Source organism: Artibeus jamaicensis, unplaced genomic scaffold, assembly GCF_021234435.1.
Source record: "Artibeus jamaicensis isolate MK-2021 breed Jamaican fruit bat unplaced genomic scaffold, CSHL_Jam_final contig_471, whole genome shotgun sequence".
NCBI lineage: Eukaryota > Metazoa > Chordata > Mammalia > Chiroptera > Phyllostomidae > Artibeus > Artibeus jamaicensis.
The window spans coordinates 1,975,188-1,993,309 of NW_026521850.1; the positions used below are offsets into that span (position 1 = coordinate 1,975,188).

The 18,122-nt window shown below is 67.6% G+C and overlaps 1 protein-coding gene across 5 annotated transcripts; it reads right to left on the reverse strand.

Moving 5' to 3' along the window:
* Nucleotides 1–59: 59 nt before the first annotated feature.
* On the reverse strand, nucleotides 60–11,410 carry EGFL7 (EGF like domain multiple 7). Of its 5 annotated transcripts, none has more exons than XM_037127751.2 (10): nucleotides 11,248–11,323; nucleotides 7,202–7,292; nucleotides 3,853–3,973; nucleotides 3,542–3,658; nucleotides 2,291–2,406; nucleotides 2,014–2,109; nucleotides 1,756–1,920; nucleotides 1,134–1,198; nucleotides 415–577; nucleotides 60–233 (listed from the first exon to the last, which is right to left on the reverse strand). In XM_037127751.2, the coding sequence occupies exons 2-10, from the start codon at nucleotides 7,221–7,223 to the stop codon at nucleotides 211–213; spliced, it is 888 nt and encodes a 295-aa protein (XP_036983646.2). In that variant the 5' UTR covers nucleotides 7,224–7,292; nucleotides 11,248–11,323; the 3' UTR covers nucleotides 60–210. The 5 variants fall into 5 exon arrangements, with proteins under 5 accessions (XP_036983646.2, XP_036983645.2, XP_036983649.2 ...); XM_037127750.2 differs by lacking the exon at nucleotides 11,248–11,323 and adding an exon at nucleotides 8,688–8,876; XM_037127754.2 differs by lacking the exon at nucleotides 7,202–7,292 and having other exon boundaries at nucleotides 11,248–11,410.
* Nucleotides 11,411–18,122: the final 6,712 nt, after the last annotated feature.

Genomic DNA, 18,122 nt, shown 5'->3' on the forward strand with positions numbered 1-18,122 from the left:
ATGGACACAGACAGCAGCTCTCTGAGTCTCATTTTATTCTGACGAAGATCGGGGATGGAGCTCCCCCCCACCCCACCGCCCCCCCGCCAACTCGCAGCCCAGTCAGGGGCCCCCAGCCCTGGGTAGGGGGCTCTCGTACCACCCCTCTGCCATGGCCCACCAGGCCCAGGGAGCCGGCAGAGGTGCAGGGGCCGGACATGAGACAGCCCATCACAGCTCCTTCTTGCAGGAACCTATGGGGGGAATGGGAGCTGAGGTCAGAGGTCACGGCTCCCACCACCTTCCAGTCCAGCCAGAGGTTCCCCTGAGCCTCTGGCGCCCACCCACCCCCTGGCCTCTCCGGTGAGGACTGGCCCGGCCGGCAGCGGCACAGGCTCCATGGGTGGGGCGGCAGGCAAGGGGCTGGGCACTCACAAGACCCCAGCTGCTCCTCCAGGAAGGAGATCTGCTCGCTCAGAGAGTCGATGCGGTCCAGCTGGCGCAGGGAGTGGGCCAGGAGGCTGCTGGGGTCGGGGAGCCCCTGCTCCAGTGCCCTCGAGGCCAGGCTGTGCAGGGGGGCCAGCACCAGCTGCAGCTTCTGTGGGGAGGCAGGGGCAGCGTGGGCTCGGGGCGGGGGCCTTGGGCCAGCCCTCACCCCACGGACCCACAAGCCTTTAAGGAAACTGCCGTGGCCAGCGAGGGATCACCAAACCCCAGACCCAGCTCTAGCTGCAGGACCCTGGATGGCCGCCAGAGGGAGCCTCTGCGCCAGGAGAGCCAGAGGCAGGGGGACGCAGACCTGGCCCGTGGGACCCCAGGACTATGGGACCCTGAGGACCCTGAGCATCTCAAGGGTCCTCAGGCCAATAGCTCCATGCAAAGGCTCACAGGAGCACTATGTCCCCCTCAGGGACAAAGGCGGGGTGGGCTGGACCTGGGTTCAGGTTCTCTGTGTGGCTGGAGGGAACAGGGCTGAGCTTGGACTCACTCTTCACGGGGTCCCAGTCATCCCTGTTGCCCCTGCCTGGCATGGGACCTAAGCCAAGGGCACCCTGGGCTGTCAGGATCAAAGAAGACCCCCCTGAACCCCACAGCTGACAGGAGACAATGGGGGGGGCCAGGCCGAGGCCCTCGGTCCCCAGCCCAGGCCTCACCTGCTCCAAGACGTCCACCCGTGACCGGAGCCTCTGCACTTCCTCCTCCACCACACTGTCCACACCTGGGGAGACCCGGTGCTGAGTCGGGGAGGCCCGGTTGGCACCCCCACCCCAGGCTGGCCTCTGACCCGGCGTGGCGAGCCCTTCGTCCTGGGACCCGCCATCCAGCAGGGGCGGCCTGGAGGTCTGGGGGGGCCCCACCCGCTCAGTGCACCCAGGGCGGATGCAGCCCCACCCACCGGCCCCGCAGCACAGTCCCCACTGCACTGAGGGGAGGTCCTCGCTGCACCCAGGTGTCCCCGCCGAGGTCTGCGCTGTGCTCTCGGTTGCTGGGCTGCCGACGGCGCATTATTACTCACGGTACGAGTTTGAAGTGTCACAGCGCGTACCAAAAGTAATAATGTCCCGTCGCCAGCGGCGGTGCGGTGCCTGCAGGCTGCGGAGCAGGGACACAGGGCCCTCCCCGCTCCGGCCGAGCGTGCCCCCCACCCCACAACCCCCCTCTGAGGAAGGGCCCCCTGCTGCCCCAGTCTGGGAGAGGCCCTCTGGTGCCCCACATGCCCCGCACCCAGGGCCCCCCTGCCCGAGCCCCAAGTGCAGCAGCAAGTGGGGGGTTCACCTTTGTCAGGGTTCGGGGCCACCCTGGGGGTCCCTCTCCTGGGCGGGCTTAGCTTCCCACTGGCGGACAGGCCGTGCCCCTCAGGACACTGGCACCAGCGACTGCCCAGGGTATTGGCACAGCAGTGGGGACAGCCGCCCTCTCCGGCACCGTGTCCATCCACATCTGTGGGGAGACCGGTGTCAGGCAGGGCTGGGGCCCTCCCCGAACCCCCTCAAGACGGACCTGTCACAGGGCCAGGGTGGCGCCCAGCCTCACCTGTCTGGCAGGTGTCGCCCCGCCACCCTGCAGGGCAGCGGCAACGGCCCGGCTGGACACAGCTCCCTCCGTTTTGACACGGTGGCTGGCATATCGCTGTGGGAGGTGGAGGCCTGTCACCAATTCATGAAGGTCCCCGGGAAGGGGCGGCAAAGAGGCGCTGGGCTTAGGTCTCCAGAGGCAGCCAGCGCTTTGCCCAGGTCCGGCCGTGGGCCAGCCGCCCACGGGACACGGCGGGGCCACGTTCCGACTCGCGCCCGCTGCCTCGGGGCCTCACCCGCTCCGCAGGCTGCAGGGAGCCCGCCGGTCGTCTTCCAGCCGGGGCAGCAGGCGTAGCGAGGCCTGGAGGGCGCTGGCCCAGGGCTTCGGCGGTAGGCGGTCCTGTAGATGGTCCTGCAGCGGGGACGGGGCGGTTCAGAGAGGCCCTGTCCTCACGCGGTGGCCTGCCCGAGTGCCACCAGGTCTCCCGGACCCGGGCCAGGCTTTCGGCAGACGTGCCGTGCCGGCTGTGACCCCCTGACCTCCCTGTTTGCCATCCTTCCTTGCTGAAAGGCCCCCAGAAGCCACACAAACGGTCTCTCCCCAGAATGGACAAGTCACCCAAAAGTGTCCCCAGAGGTCCTCTGCCCCCAGGGACAGCACCTTAGGTCACTGCCCAGCCCCTCTGCCTGCTCTGTGCTGTGGTGCTGAGCGGGCCCCCGAGGCCTGGCAGGAGTCCCGGCTCTGCCTGCCATAGAGCAGGGGGTCTGGGATCCAGGCCTGCCAGCCTGTAGGGACAGGGCACCCAGGTGTCCCCAGTTTACGAGGGTGCTCTGCTAGACCATGGCTGCCCACCCTACTGCTCAGGAGCCCCCGAGAGCTGGACCCCGGGCCACCCCCAGCATGCGGGACTCCTGACTGGGGTTGTAATTACAGCCCCTCCCCTCCTTGGTTAACAGGCTCGGGGAAGGAGTGTTTCCCAATGTTCTGGCCGGAGAAGGAGACCAAGTGGCCGCCCGCAGGGACAAGGACTCTGGCCCGTGCTGGCCTGTCCCAGGATTCCCAGCCTAACCCCGCCCACACTGGCCCCCACCCCTGCCAGGAGGTCTTGGAGACCCTTGCAGAAAATAAAACGCTTTTAAGGTGCCTGTCCACAGTTGAGAACCAGAGACGCATGTCCCCCCTACAGACACAGGCTGCCGGGGCATCCTGGTGAGGGAGGGCCGGGGCTGGGGCCTCTCTCTGCAACCAATGGGGCTATTGAGGGGACCCGGGCGATAGAGATGGCATCATCCCGGGGGACAGGACTTGTAGCCAGTGATGCCCAAAACGGAGGGGGCAGACCGGGCGCAGGACCCCTCTGAAAACGAGGGTGGGGAGCAGGTGAGTGGGGAGGGATTGCTGGAGGTCACCATGGCGCCCTCACTGCCACGCTCACACAGGCAGCGGCCTCTGTCACGGGCTCGGACGTGGCCTCCGCCTCCCATTTCGTGGGGAACTGCCCCCCTCCGGACCCCGGAGCTCACGCATGGTGGTAGCAACCTCTCACCGGTACGAGCTGCAGACTCGGGGCCCGTCACAGGTGGTGAGGAAGGGCTGGTACACCCGCTGCGCGAAGGACTCGGACACAGGGCCCCGGGGGGCCCCAACGGCACACACTCTGCGCCTAGAGGAGGGGGGCGAGTCAGCCGGGGGACCCCCAGAGCCAGGCCCTCCCAGCCCTGGAACCCAAGGAAGCAGAGAACCTGGGGAAGGGGCTTCTCAAGGGGGCGGTGGGAAGGACCCTCAGCAGCAGCCACAAGAAAGAGCCACGGCCCCCGAGAGTTTGGGGGACGCTGCCCGGGGTGGGGGAGGGCTCACCCGGGCCTGAAGATGTTCTCTGCACCGCCTGCCGCCAGCACCAGCGGCCACAGCAGAAGCAGCTCCCTGCAGCCCCACATGGCCCGTGTCCCCCGTGACGCGGCCTTCTCCTCAGGGTGGCCTGGAACCCAAGGAGTGGCCTGCAGGTCCCGCTGCGGATCCCCACCAAACCCATGCTCCTGGGGGAGACGGTCCCCTTGCCTCCACCTCCTGCCAGCGGGAGAGTTCCCAGCCCCTCACCACCCACACGCAGCCCGTGGGGCACCACGGAAAGGTAACATCTGGAGCCCAGGAATGGACGCCAGCACCTGGCTTGGGGCCAGGTGCCCAGACCCCACTGGGCACACAGGAAGTGTCCAAGGCTGCAGGGCAGTCCCTGGGGCAGGGGCGGCCCAGGGCACACTGGGGGACCGGTGTGCCCTCCCCAGCAGGGTTTGTTGCCTCCCCATCAGCACAGGGCAGGGCAAGGGCATGCTGGCGCCCCCATCTCAGCCCACAAATGCTGGCCTCTAGTGTCCTCCAACGGGGAGCCAGCCCTGGGCATTGTGGGAGTCCTGCTGGGCAGCTGTGGGCCCTCCACACCCACGAGAAGTTCTGCCCCCCTGGGAGGGTGGGGGCCTGCATTTCAGAGGGGGGTGCCTTTGCTGGGACTGAACCGGTCTGGAGTGTCGAGCAAACAGCCTCCAGGGCTCCCAGACTGTGGCCCACTGGGTACCCACCTGGTGGGGGACAGGAGCAGTCTCCCCCACCCCCCACAAAAGAGGGAGGGGCTCATGGCCATCCACGTCTGGTTGGGGGCCGGAGCCAGGGGTCTGGAGAGGACTCCTGGGAATTCGAGCAGCCCAGCCCTGAATTAATGGTTGTAACCAGCCCAGGAGATGGGAGGGGCGGTCTGCACAGGCAGGGGGCAAGGGGGGATGCCGCCCCTCTGTGCGGCCAGAGCCCCCTGATCTGGGTGCCCTACCTGAGGCCCCCAAGGGGCCAGGGCCCTGCCAGCCTGTGAGCTGTCTTGGGCCCTGCAGGGCCCCCAGCAGGAAAAGGCACTGGAAGAAGCTGAAGTGTGTTGTCTCCTTGGGGCCCTGGTTTCCTCAGAGACACCACCGGGGCTCAGAGGGCCCTCCTTTGGCTCTGGAGGTCAGTCCCACGAACATGGACCACGGGAGCAGTGCCCGGGCCCTCCTCGCCCGCTGGTGTTGCGGTCACTCCACTGGGAGCCCACTCCACACCCATGCCCCCTGGGCAGGGTCCTTCCTGCACCTCCTGTTCTCCCTGGCGCCCCAGAGTGGGGGAGGGGCGCTGGAGGTGTCAGGACTGAGCTTGGGGTCATGGGGCTTCTCAGAGTTTCTGCGCAGCAGCCAGAGCTGTGGGAAGATGAACTTTGGGGTGGACCTTGGGGGTGAGCCTGCCACTGCAGCACACACACCCCCTACTTATTCAGGCCGCTTGGCGAGGGTCAGGCTGCTCTCCGAGGCTGGAGGAAGCTGATGGCGCGGCCCAGCCTGTGCTGGGCTGGCAGAATCTCATTTCCCTTTGGTGCTGCGGCCCTGCTGGGGCTGGCGCGTCAGGGCAGGGGTGGCCCCAAGCCATCAAGTCCGTAAGCAATAGTGCCCCCACCCTCCGAGCGTCCGCGTGAACCCTCCCCACCGCCTCCCCTCCCACACTGTCTGGCCCACGTCCCTAAGCCCCTACCGGGGGACGCTGGGTCCAGACTCTGCCACTGGCTGATGGTCTTGGACCACCCCTTCCACCGGAGGGGTGCTCTGCACCGTAGGACCCACGGAGAGTGGGGGACGAAGAGGCAGCGTGAGGCAACAAGACTGACTCACAGGACATGCCCTCTCTAGCTCCAGTCCCCCGCCTCCCCTTCGCCCCGCACCGTCGGCCTCGAGAGCGGTGGCATTGAGTGTGGAGTGCCACCCTTCGCCCCGCACACGGCCAGCCTAGCCTGGGCTGTGGGGTGAGGGGCCTGCGAGGCCCCGAGTCAGGCCCCGGAGGACTCTCAGGGCCCAGATGCGGGATGAGGGGCTGCGGCGCCCCCACCCCGGCCCCCCGCGTGGCCCGGCACGGCTCGGGGCGCCCGTCGCCAGCAGGGGGCGCACTTCCCCCCGGCCGCTGGGCCCATTCTGCAGAATCAGCCGCAAGACCCGAGGCCGCGCTGGGGGTCGGCCTTCCGAGTGGCGGAGCTCCGCACCCCCGCCCGCTCGCCGCCCAGCTCCCCGCTGTCGCTCGGCCGCCGGTCCCCAGCGTCGTGCGCGGCTATGTCCCCGACCCTCTCCGCCGCCGTTCCCAGCACGAGAGGCGATCGGCCTCCGCCCACGGCGTTCCCCCCGGCCGGCGCCACGCTCCCTCCGCACTCACCCGCCCGATCCGGGCACGCACGCGCCGCCACCGCCACCGCGCCGAGGGGCCCCGGCCCCGCCCCGGCCCGGCCCGGCCCCGCCCCACCTGGCCCTCCCGGCCACGCCCCCGCCCCGGGGTGGGCTCGGAGCCCCGGGCCCGCCCTCCCGCCCCATTGCACGGATGGAGAAACTGAGGCCCTTCAGTGGATGGTGTGCTGAAGCTGGGCAGTGAGTCGCCTAGAATCCGGGACCTTTGAGCGCCACTGCCCCTCCAGAGCCCACTGAATCCCCGCAGCGGGGCTCACTGCTGAGGGGGACACAGGACTGAGACGCAGGTCAGGGGCAGCGTGGGCAGCTACACTGGCCAGAGTTGGCTAGCTGTCAACGGCCCCCACCCCAGGCTGAGCGCCAGCTGCAGGGAATAGCCAGCACAGCCCGGCCCGTACGCCGGGCTAAAGTCCAGGGTGTTCTACAGCCCCATGTGGGGCGGGCGCCATAAAGCCCCAGACCCCTTGTTCCCGCGAAATCACGGGGCTGGGTTCTGGTGTGAAACCAGGCCTGCAGCCTATCCAGGGTGCCTGGTGGCTTCGTTTCTGCTCAGGGCACTAAAGACCACCGCCCAGCACGCCCAGGCCCCCAGGGGGCTCCCCAGCAACCCCACTGTCACCATGGGGGGCTGCTGGGCGCCATCTACCCATTTGTAACGCGGGTTAAAGCACCCTCACGCGGCAGAGCGACCAGGAGCAGCAGTGCCGGCTGAGAGACAGTGGTCCCCAGAGCTGGAGCCAGGCTGTCCCACCTGGGCCCTGGAATCACCTGGGTCACTTTTGTGCCCTGATTTTGACAGCCGTCACTGTGCGGGGGGCTCTGGGCCTGCGCCCACAGCAGTGTCCGCTCTCTAACTCCAGCCCCCGCTGGCCACCCGAGGTGAGTGGGCGTGGAAGGCATTCCCAGGCTCGTCCCGACCCCTGCTGCCGCCCAGGGCTGCTGGGGCTTGCTATGGGACTCACCTGGAGAAGGGGGCTCCGTCATGCCCCAGACACTGGTGGCAGCTGCTCTTCTGGGCGGTGGGGGCCCCCAGAGCCCCCCCTGTGCTGGGCTCTGCGGGGCAGAGACAAGGCGCAGGTCAGCGCTGTGTCCAGGGCCGCGGAGGGGGGCAGGGCCGCCTGTACGCTGCTGTGGGGCCTCGGCCGCACTTGGTCTGCAGACCCCCACCCCCTGACGGCCCCCACTGAGGGGGTCTCCCAGATCTGCCCGAGGCTCACAACCCCCGCTCAGAGGCAGGCAAGGATTCCCATCTGTCCAGTGGGTTGTTGCCTCCTGCCATGGGGTCCCCAGGAGGGGGAGTTGGGTGGGGCCCTGTGGGGTCCCGGGGAGGGAAGGGCTTCTTGTCTAGGCAGCAGCAGTGGGGCGCTGGCTCAGGACCCCTTTGGTGCCTGGGAATTGAGGGGACAGAGGGGACCCATGGAGCTGGATGGGAGCCTCCAGAAAGAGGCTTGTCCTTCCTGCCCTTCAGCGGCCACTGCCCTGGCCAGGGCGGGGGGCTGCACCAGGCTACAGGTCTCCTGGCCCCCAAACCCAAGCAGGGCAGCCCTGGTCCAGCCATGGCAGTAAAGGGTTAATTGCTGGACGGAGAGGAACTCTGAGAGAGACTTTCCCAGTCCTGTCTCCTGCCCCCAGCCTGTCCCTGAAGCTGCCGGTCACTTGACCCTTTAACCTCCTGCGTGAGCAGAAAGGGCAGCCTGGGCAGCTGGGCAGCTGGGCAGCTGGTCCTCACTCCGTCCACCACCTGCTTTCTCCTCTGAGACCTGGGCCGTCCTCGGGACCGTGGGTGGCCAGGGCAGCGGAGGTGCCCACTCCTGCTTGGGGGTTTGGGGGGACTTGGGCACCCCTGGGTGGGGCGGAGAGAGGGAGAACTGGGCCTCTCCCCAGGTCCAAGGTAGGCCGACAAAGTGCCCGTGCCACACTCCACCACCTCTGCCTGAGGACCCCCGCTTCCAGGCCACTGGAGTGGGGTGCGGGGGGGTCCTCCTAGTCCCACCTTCAGTGCCCTCAAAGTTCACAGCTCATCCTGGCTGCAGATATGGTTTTGGGGTCCCCGTCCCCCCAGGGAGTGCTCGCACACCCTAGGGGAACCCCCGTGTCTGGTCTGAGGAGGGACCAGCGGGGCTGGACTCTGCAGCCGGAGGGAGGGGGGCCGGCGGAAGGGGGCCAGCTCCATGTGCCTGCTCCTTCCAGGGGCCCCAGTGGCTGCCGGGCCACCTGGGGTAAGTGTAGGACCCGGTCAGGCCAAAGTGCAGTCCAGGCTGGGCCACCCACCACTGGGCACCTGAGCCAGGGGGCCTGGGCGTCCTCCGTGCAGTGGGGCCGGTGCCAATAGGAGGACAATGAGATGGCACCGGAGAGCCCAGACAACAGGGTCCGTGGTCCGTGGAAGCCGAGGGCCCCTCACCAGCTCTGCCTGCTCCCTGCCCATCCAAGGCGCTCCCACCATACCTGGTGCTGCCCCCCGGGAGGGCCATGGCCACCGCCTCTGCCTCCTTGGCTGGGACGGACACTACTCCTGGCCAGCCGCCCCAAGGCTCCTCCTGAGGCCTCCCGAGGGCCGGTCCCCTGCAGCCTCCATCTCGGCCGTGCATGCTGGACAGCGGCTCGGGGCAGGGAGGCTCCTCCCGGGCGAGGAAGGGCGGCTTTTTATGCTCCGTCCCGTGTAAATCGGGACTGGGATGGGCCCTTCCCGGCCGGACTTCCTGTGTGTGTTCCCCGCTGATAACGGGGTCTGTCAGAGCACAAACAGGAGGCCGAGGGCCGGTGGGGGGCCGTCGGGGGAGGGGCCTGCTGGGGCTGCAGGGGGGTGGGGGACCTGCCAGAGACCAGGCCCCGGAGAGCCACGGCTCTGCTGGTGACCGGGACCTGGCTGGCCCTGGGTGTGAGAGGACATGCTGGCGCCAGGGCCTTCCCAGGGCTACGGGCCCACCAGGCTGGTGGGACTCCACAGACAGGACCACTGGTTCTGTCACCCCCTCCCCCCAGGGTGCGCAGCAGCACCCGAAGTGTGTGCCAGGGGCGGGAGCCCAGCCAGAAGAGGTCTGGGGCTGGGCACCGGGGCCAGGCTGACAGCAGCCTGCTCCAAGGCTCCTGGAGCCCCGAGTGGCCGGGCAGGGGGCAGGGAGGGGCGGGCATCCGCTCAGGGCCTTGCCTGGGACCGGCGCTGCCTCCCCTGGAGAAGACTGCCCGTGGGGCAGCGGCCCTGCGCCCAGAGGAGGGCGTGCAGGTGGGAGCCCCTGTGGCCCTTCCCAGGGGCGCTCTCCCGGGCACGGCTCTCCCCCTGGCCTCCAGCAGGCTGAGGGGTGCAGGGGTGGGGGTGCAGGAGTACAGGAGTCTGTAGGTGGCCAAAGAGAGTGTTTCCTTAGAGACACTGAGGTTTGGCCCTCAGGCCCCTCAGTTAGGAGGTGCTGTGTGGGGGCTCGAAGGCCGAGAGTCCGTGACTGTGAGCGTGGGTGACCAGTGGCCAGGGGCCGCTGCTGCGGACCTGCCCAGACTACACGGTCATCAGAGGGCCAGGCCAAAGTGTGGCCGTCCTTGGGCATGGGTCCCGTTCCAGGGTCGGCCCCACCTGCCCACGGCCTGGCCCTGAGCCCCTCAGCCGGCCCTCCCCTCCCTCTGCCCCCACCCAGCTGACGTCCTGACCTGGAGGGGGCGGGAGTGGTCTGGGAAACCCCCCCGCTGGAATGCTGAGGGTGGAAGGGGGTCTCGACAGTTGGCAGGGATCTGCTCCCCTGGCCACTGCGTGGCTGGAAAGGATAAGTGTGTGTGCGGGCCCGTAGCTGGGTCCAGGGCCTTCCCCTCTCGGGATGAGAGGGGTGCCAGCCGCTGGGACTGTTGTGATGGCCCGGGCTCCTGGGACTTAGGCGTCACTGGCCTAAGTGGCAAGGCGCCCGAGGGCCTCTTTGTCCCAGTGCCCCTCCCACCCTCCAGCCCACAGTGGCGGTACTCCGGGCACCCCTTCACCTCGTTTGGATCCCCTTGTTTTCCCACCTGAGGGCCTATGCGCCCACAAGGGCCTGGGTGTCCCACCAAGGGGACTCACTGGCACACGGGGCCTTCTGGGCTTTATCCCCCCCCCCCACCAGGAGGTACTCCCACGGCCCAGACCCCAGGCCGCTGATGGAAGAACGGACTTCAGGCCTGGCTGCATCCAGCCCCTTCCGTGTTCTGACGGGGAAACTGAGACCCAGAAAGGGGAGTCAGGGCCAGGGGAGCAGGGGTGTGGAGCCAGGGATGGGTAGCCCCGCCCCCGTCCCTGCTTGTTTCCGTGAACCCCCGATGCCTGCCATGCCCTGCCCAGCTGTCAGACAGGTCCCCGCCAAGACAGGCTGAGGCTGGGAGTAGCCAATTAGCCAGATAAGTGAGTGGATTCGTGCATCACCCCCACCCCCGACAAGGCACATTAGAAAACTTTCTGGAGAGGTGCCCAGTCCTTGACATGGACCCAGGCACGGAGAACCCAGGAGGGGGGGAGAGGAGGCGGAGGGCCAGCCTGCAGAGTTCAGTCTTCCAGCGCCGGCCTCTGGGTGCCAGCCTCCCCCCACGGCCACCCGGGGTACTGGGCTGTTGAGCTCACTCTGTGCTTTGAGCTGGAGGGGCTCCATCGGGGGGCACGCAGGACCGCCCCACCCCACCCCCACGGCATCTGTTCAGGGTTATGGAGCACGCAGCCTGCTCCCTGGGAGTCCATTCCCAGGCCTGAGTCCCCAGAGGGCGGTGTGACTTGCCTCCCAGTCCTACCCCAGAGCCCGCCACCGGGTGGGATTGGTCAGCAACGCCCAGGAGGTCCAGGCTGTCCACCCCTGAGTGGTCGAGAGTCCTGGTGCCGAGCCTTGCAGGCTGCAGGTGTGGCAGCCGAGGCGGGGGCCCTGGCACTTCAGCACCAGCTTTGCTTCTGTTGCTGGAGTCTCTGCCCACCCCGGGCCTCAGTTTCAGCAGAGCTCACCTGTGGCAGCTCCCTCCCAGCTGCTGGGGGAGTCAGGTTGGAAAGGGGGGCGTACTGCCTTACCTTCCCAGGGCGTGCTGATCGGGGGTCTGCGGGGCCTCCGGGGGTCTCCTACAACCCTCCTGGGACCCCTCGCCACAGAGCTTTTGGCCTCTGCAGCCCCAGAAGAAGGTGGACCGAGCCCCCGCCAGAGGCCCACGTGGGCATCTCCGGTGATGAGAGCAGAGGACCCCAGGCGCGTGTGCGCTGGGCCGCGGGGAGGAGAGCAGGGAGCGCCGCAGGGGAGAGATGAGCTTCCTGTTTATCACCCAGCACCGCTGGGCTCAGGGACAGGATGGCCCTGTCAGCCACGGTGGGGCCCAGCTTCACACCAGATGTGGCTAAAGCCTGGTGAGGGGACGCCCTGGCCCAGTGACCTGTCCCAGCGGGGGCTGAAGGGGTGGCGGGGCTCCAGCATCCCTGGGCCAAGTGAGCTGCCCACCCCTGAGCGGGGCCAGGTCCCAAAGGGAACAGGTTCGGTGGGGGCACAGGGTCTGTCCGGGTGCATGGGTTCTTCAGCCCCCCATGTCTGCCAGCAGAGTCCGGGGCTGGGGTCCTGCAGGGCCCTCAGGGACCAGGCTTGAGCTGGGAAGAGTCTACTTTTAGATGCTGGGACTGAGACTCACAGGACCAGCTGCTTGTCGGGGCGTGGCAGCCGGGGCCTGGGCCAAGGGAGACCCTCAGAGGACCCCCGGCTCCTCCTCACGGCCCCCCAGCAGGCCGTGCTTCCCAGGGACCACCATGGAGGCCCAGGATACAGCCGTTCCCCCAGCCCCTGCCCCGTGCTTGGTTCCCAGAAGGTCCCTGCGGGCTCTGCGCCCAGGACATGTCCCCCCGCCACTGCCCCGTCCTGACCCAGGCCTCACACCTCCCTCCCGGATGACCTCCTCCCCAGCTTGTTGAGCACCCCTGCCACCACCCCCGTGGTCAGGGAGCTTTGCGAAGGGTGGCATCGGTCCTCTTCTGACGTCCCTGCCTTAGCTTCCCCAGAGCTCCCCACGGCACTGAGACCGAGCCCCGCCCCTCCTGTGCACCCCGAGCACCAGCCCCACGCAGCAGACAGGCCCGTCTCTGGCTGGCTGCTGGCTGCCCTGCACCGGGACAAAGCCAACCCGTTGCAGGTGTGCAGAGGGCGGACCCAGACGGGCACCCCCACCCAGAGGGGGCGTGCAGACCCGCACTGCCACGAGACTTCACAGAGACATGCACGGCTGTGACCGTTCAGGTGTGGAGCCTGCCCACGTAACCTGCGCACACCCCAGGGCCCTCCCCCCACTCTTCGTCGTGCCTGGGTCAAGGCTTAAGTCCCTCGGGTCTCTCAGTGCCCAGGCTGCCCGATGGCACATCTGTGCTGTGTGACTTTCGGCTGCAGTTCTTCCCGGGGAAGCAGGGACCACACTCATGCCCACACTGCTGCTGGCTTTGAGTCTCACTGACGGGGCTGCTTTGAGTGTGTTAGTGCCAGCCCCCTGGCAGACACATGTGAGTGTGTCCTCTTGGCCACCCGCACTGGGGACCGTCCAAGGCATCGCTGGGCCCAGGAGAGGCACGAAGCCCGCACTGCCCGAAAGCTCCCCAGCTCGCCCTCCAGCAGGGTGCGCGCATCTGGCTGCCCCACACCCTTGCCAACACTTGCTATTGTTCATTTCGTCATTTTAGCCATTCTGATAACTTTGCAGTGAGCATTGCTATATTATTGTTTCTTTCAAGCAGGGAGATGAAGAAAATTTTCATTTTTGAGCCACAGACTCTCTCCTGGGGGAAACACTCGCAGGAGACACCTGGTGGGGGCGAGAGCAGGCGGGGCCCTCGGGGAGCCGGGTCCCGGCTCCAGTGGCTGAGCAGCCTGGGCTGTGGGTGCGGTGACCAGCTTGGGCCCAAGCGGTCTGAGCGGCGCAGAGAGAAGGGGCCACCGGCCAGGCAGTGCTGGTGGGGTCAGTCCCCTGTGTGATTTCTGCTGTGGGTAGGCGGTGCATCCCTGGTCCCCAGTGCCTCCCCAGAAAAGTTTGTCTCCAGAGCTGTGGGCCAGCTCTAGGTCAAAGTGTTGACTACGGCCGCGAGGTGGGCACTTCCAGGGTGGTCAGGCCCACGGCCCCGGGAGCCTTGCTGAGCAGGGGCAGCCACACCCCGGGCCCAGCCCCCCACCCCCTGCCGCTTGTCACAGTTCTCAGCTTCATCCGTGGGGGCCGAGGAGAGGGGCTGGCCCTCCCCACCTGGCACCCCGTGCGGAAGCCCCTCTCGAGGTCCAGCTGCAATTCACTGGGCGGATGGGGCAGCCGTTACAGTGAAGGGGAAAAAACACTTCATCTCCGGGGACGGAAAGGGAAGTGTCTGTGAATGGGGCGGGGGGGGGCTCAGGGAGGGGCTGGCGGCACAGCAGCCCACCCGCCCCCATTGGGGCCATCCTGTCCCCTCCCCCGCCAGCCCACTAGGGAGAGCCAGGGGCCAGGCCCTCAGGAGACTTTGGGGGAGACTTTGGGGTGGGGGGCAAGGGCCCAATGACAAGGGACACAGGCACCGTGCTCCCCGGAGGCTGTCACCGCCCTGTGCGGCTGACATCACAGTCTGACCCCGTTTATGGGGGGGGGGGCTTCTCAGGGCCGTGAACATGGCCACGGCAGAACCCGGCCTCCTCCCCAAAGTCCCAGCAGGCCCAGCCTGCTCGGCGGGCAGGGTCACGGAGGCCGAGTGCCCCGGGTGAGTGGCCGTGCGGAGGCAGGCCCAATGAAGTCACAGCCATCACAGGCCCCGAAGGCCTCCCTGCCTCGGTTTCCCCAAGTGTCAGATCAGGGAGTGCTGGTTTGGGGAGCCCTGGGCAGGATCTGGCTGTCTCTAAGAGCTGTCGTGCTAGACCGGTTGTGCCTGGGCCTTTGGTGGGGCGGGGGGCCGAGGAGGAAGAGGAGGGGTCTGCAGCTTTCACCAGATTTTCAGAGGGGCCTGTGGCCCCCCAAAGTCAGAGCCCTGAGCCCTGGTAGGGGTCCTGGGGCTCCCCCAGCTCCCCAGTCTATGATCCTCAGCTTTGAAGTTGCCTATGGGTGTCATTGTGTGTTAATATCCTTAAAAATGTACAGAGAGAAAGAGGAAAAAAAAGGCCAGCACATGCTGCCCGGCCAGAAATCTCTGTTTCCTCTGGGCCAGGAAACAGGAAGTGAGTGTGCGGGAGATCGGGAACCGGCTGCGAGAACAATGGAAGCCCCTCCGGAGGGGAAGGGGAACTGCGTCAGGGGCGCTGGGGGCGCTGGCCCGGCACAAATTTAGTCTGGACTCTTTTCCTGATCAGAAGCTCAAAAGTGTCGCCGCGGGGGGAGGGGTGCGAGCCCGCCTCTGTCCAGGGTGTTGGAGACCAGCTCGCTGCGCCCTTTCCCCTCTGTGTAAACCGAGGCCCAGAGGGGGGAAGCGCCCCCCCCAGGGGCAGGTCCTCCCTGGAGAGGCCCACTGAGCAAGGGACAGGGCCCCCCCAGGCCCAGGAGAGGCTGCTCAGGACCCTGGGCCTGCCTGGCCCCCCGCCCCCCACCCCCCATGCTCCGCCTCACCCCTCACTGAGGAAGTTAAAGCCGTCTCCCTCACGGAGGCAGGAGAAGGGGACACACAGCACTGCCACAGTCCGGCTCTGCCGCCTGGAGCTGCGTGACCTCAGGCAGGCCCATGGGAGGGGCCCTGGCTCAGCGAGAACCAGGGGTCAGCCAGGCTTGCTTTTTTTTTTTTTTTAATTTAATACAGGAGCTTTGTTAAGGTGTAACTCGGCCACACACAATCCACGCACTTCAAGTGCACGATTCAGTGGGTTCTGCCCAAGTTACAGACGGCAGTAGCCAGCCCAGGGTCAGTTTGAGACCATTTTCATGCCCTCCGGCGGGCATCCCCAGAGCCTCCAGTGCCCCTGCCCGAGGCCACCACTGCCCACTTCCGTTCTCCACAGACTGTCCAAGGCCTCCGTGTACGTGGGACCCTGCACCTGGCGTCTGCCACCGAGTGGGGTGGGCCGGGATCCCTGTGTGTCCCCCCCCCCCCGCCCCGAACACCAGCTCGTTGCGTGGGTGGGCCTCAGCTGGCCTGTTCGCTCCTGTGACCACTGTGCCCCGCAGAGGCCTGCCCCGAGGCCCTAGGGGCCCGCCCGCCCGTGGACACCTCCCCACGGAGGCCTGGGCTGCCGAGGGCTCAGGACACAGGCCACCACCACGGCTGCTGAGTGCAGCCAGAGCAAGTGTTTGAGTGTGCACATGTGCGTTCACTTCTCTCCGGCGCATGCCCGGGCATGGGCTGGCTGTGTGTGATCATTGGACCAGCTGCCCCATTTTACGTTCCCAGCCGGTGGTGGCCGATCACAGCTCCAGGACAGCAGTTGGGGCTGTACCCTGCCCCCCATCCTGGCAGGACCAGGACGGACCAGGAAACGCACAGAGGAGCTGGGCCGGACTGTGGCTCCCGGCACCAGGGCGGGGGGCCTGTCCTGGGCGGATGTCACACAGCCTGTGGGCTGTTCCCCCTCTGCACACTGCGGGGCAGGGGTCACATCCAGAGCCCACAGGAGCCTGCCTCTCCCCTGGGTGTCCTGGACTGGGCCCCTGAGATCCCCGGGAGGTGCAGGGGGCCCCTAGATGCCATGGGCATGTTCTCAGGACCGCACTATGGAAGGGCTTGCTGTTCTACCCCAGTGCCCGGAAATCGTCCCCAGTCTGGGGGTGGCAGGACCAGGACCAGGAAAGCAGCACCCCCTCCCCCAGCCCTCGCTTTGGGAGAGTGGCAGTCTGGGTGGGGGGTGTGTGTGTTCAGGGTCCCTGGGGGCCAGGACCGTTCTCCGCCAGACCCTTGTGTCCTCCACCCATAATGGCCATGAGCAGATGCCTACCAAGGTTCCACGTGGACCTTCGCCGAACTGGGCGAATGGAGGCCCCTCCCGGCCACCGGCCTCCACACGGCCAGCCCTTGCTTGGCACCCTCTCTGTGCCCTGCGCCTCGCCCGTTCTAGGATTTGAGTGGCCCCGACTGAGTGGGTGCTGTGGGCCCCAGCCCACCTCCACCAGCACCACCCCGTCACCTCTCTGGGAGCCTGCTCCTTGTGCCCTGTTTGTGCCCACATGACACTGAGTGAGCAAAGGCGGCCCTCCCCAGACCCAGCAGCACCTCCAGGCAGGTGGCCCCCGCTCTGAGGCCACCATCTCAGCCACCATGACGCCAGCTGGGCTCCCAGCCAGGACGTCCCCAAGCCCCCGGCAGCCCTGGCTGGCCCCGTCAGGGGCTCAGGGCTTCCTGAGCCGGCTCCTGGTCTGGACAATGGCCGGAAACACCTCGTTCAGGCTGTGGCCCAGCAGGCCCCGAGCGGGCGGCCCCGGGGACAGGAGGCAGGGCCGCCCTGCGTGAGCACAGGCCTGCCCCGAGGCCCTAGGGGCCCATCGCCCGTGGACACCTCCCCACGGAGGCTTGGGCTGCCGAGGGCTCAGGACACAGGCCACTGCCGCGGCCGCCGAGTGAAGCCAGAGGCTCTGCTGGATTCCTGGCAGAGCGGGAAGGCTCTGGAACATAATCTGTGAGGGCAGCGATGGTGTTTTCCTGGGGTGCCCCGCCCCCACCCTGTTCGGCTGCCCCATTTTAAAGGAACAACATCCAGAAGGGGAAAAGCCTCCCCCCAGGGCCAACTCCCCGGAGCCGAGCGGAGCCCCCCGCCTCTGGGACATGCAGGGGAGCCATCGGCCTCTGACGGGGGGCCCCGGGGTCACCTTCTTCACACTGCGGTTTAGGGCCCCAGAGCGCAAGTCGGTTTGCGCGTGAGTCACCTGCGGTGTGAGTCAACTGCGGTGTGAGGTGGTTTGCGCTTGTTCTGAGCCGGGTGGACCTGAGGCACCACAGAGGAGCAGCACGCGAGCTGCCTGGCGTCCACGGGGGCTCTGTGTGCCGCCCGCACCCTCCCTCGGACGCTCACGTGAGTGCAGACCGCCCGGCGGGCCGCCCACCCTGGGCGGCGAGGGGGCAAGCGCGTCCTCAAGACGGACTCGGCGGAGACCTGCCACTTCAACCCTCAGGATGAGAAGCGCACGTTTTCAAACAGACTGGTTTTCAGGGCAGCGTGAGGCTCCGGCAGCATGGACAGGAAGGCCCAGAGATGCCCAGGGAGCCCAGCACCCCCGTCCCCAGAGGGGCCCCCGGCCGGGGACATGCCTGCTGCGATGCAGGACCCTGTGCACCTGGGTGACGGACAGCGCCGTGGTCCCGGGGCGAGGCCCCGGCCGCACACCCTGGGACCGGCCCACAGGGTGCGGGGCCGTCTCGTGCCTCTGATGACCGCGATTCCCACGGCGTCCCCTCCACAAGGGTCTTCTGACAGGGCGCCCCACACGCTCCCCTGCCCCTCCCGGGGGACCCTCTGGGGGCCCCTTCCCAGAACCACACAGTGGCGCCCGAGCTCAGCTCCGTGCCCTGGAGAGGGACCGTGCTGTGCCTGTGCCTCATCCCGGTCCCCTGCGGAGTGAGTGGGCCGTCCTTTCCCCAGAGGCGACAGAGAACCACCACACGCCCCAGCCACGCCCCTGCCCGGCGGACACACGGAGGGATGAAGCGGGGGCTCAGACGAAGGGGACCCCACGACCCACGGCTCCCAGTAACCGAGAGGAGGGACGCCCTGGTGCCCTTCAGCTGACAGATGGATGGACCACGGTGGCACGCTCACACGGTGGGCTGTCCCTCGGCCCCAGTGGGACCGAGGCATGACACGGGAGGCAGCGCCGGGGAACCCTGGAGGCGCGACACTGAGTGGGGGAAGCCAGGCACAGGGACAAATGTCGCGTGGTTCCATCTACGTGAAGCACCCGGGGCGAGGGGCCGGTCCAGCCAGGTCCTCCGGGGCCAGCAGTGGGGAGGCGGGGCCACTTCTTGGTGGGCACAGGGTCTCAGTGGGGATGATG

What these genes read in the sequence shown, in the direction of transcription:
- EGFL7 (XM_037127751.2), bottom strand. Translation starts at nt 7,223, where the DNA reads ATGACGGAGCCCCCTTCTCCAG. An exon ending in GACGGAGCCCCCTTCTCCAG is followed by an intron (nt 3,974 to 7,201) that starts GTGAGTCCCATA and finishes CTTGGGTTCCAG; the next exon opens with GCCACCCTGAGGAGAAGGCC. An exon ending in GGGTGGACGTCTTGGAGCAG is followed by an intron (nt 578 to 1,133) that starts GTGAGGCCTGGG and finishes GCCTCCCCACAG; the next exon opens with AAGCTGCAGCTGGTGCTGGC.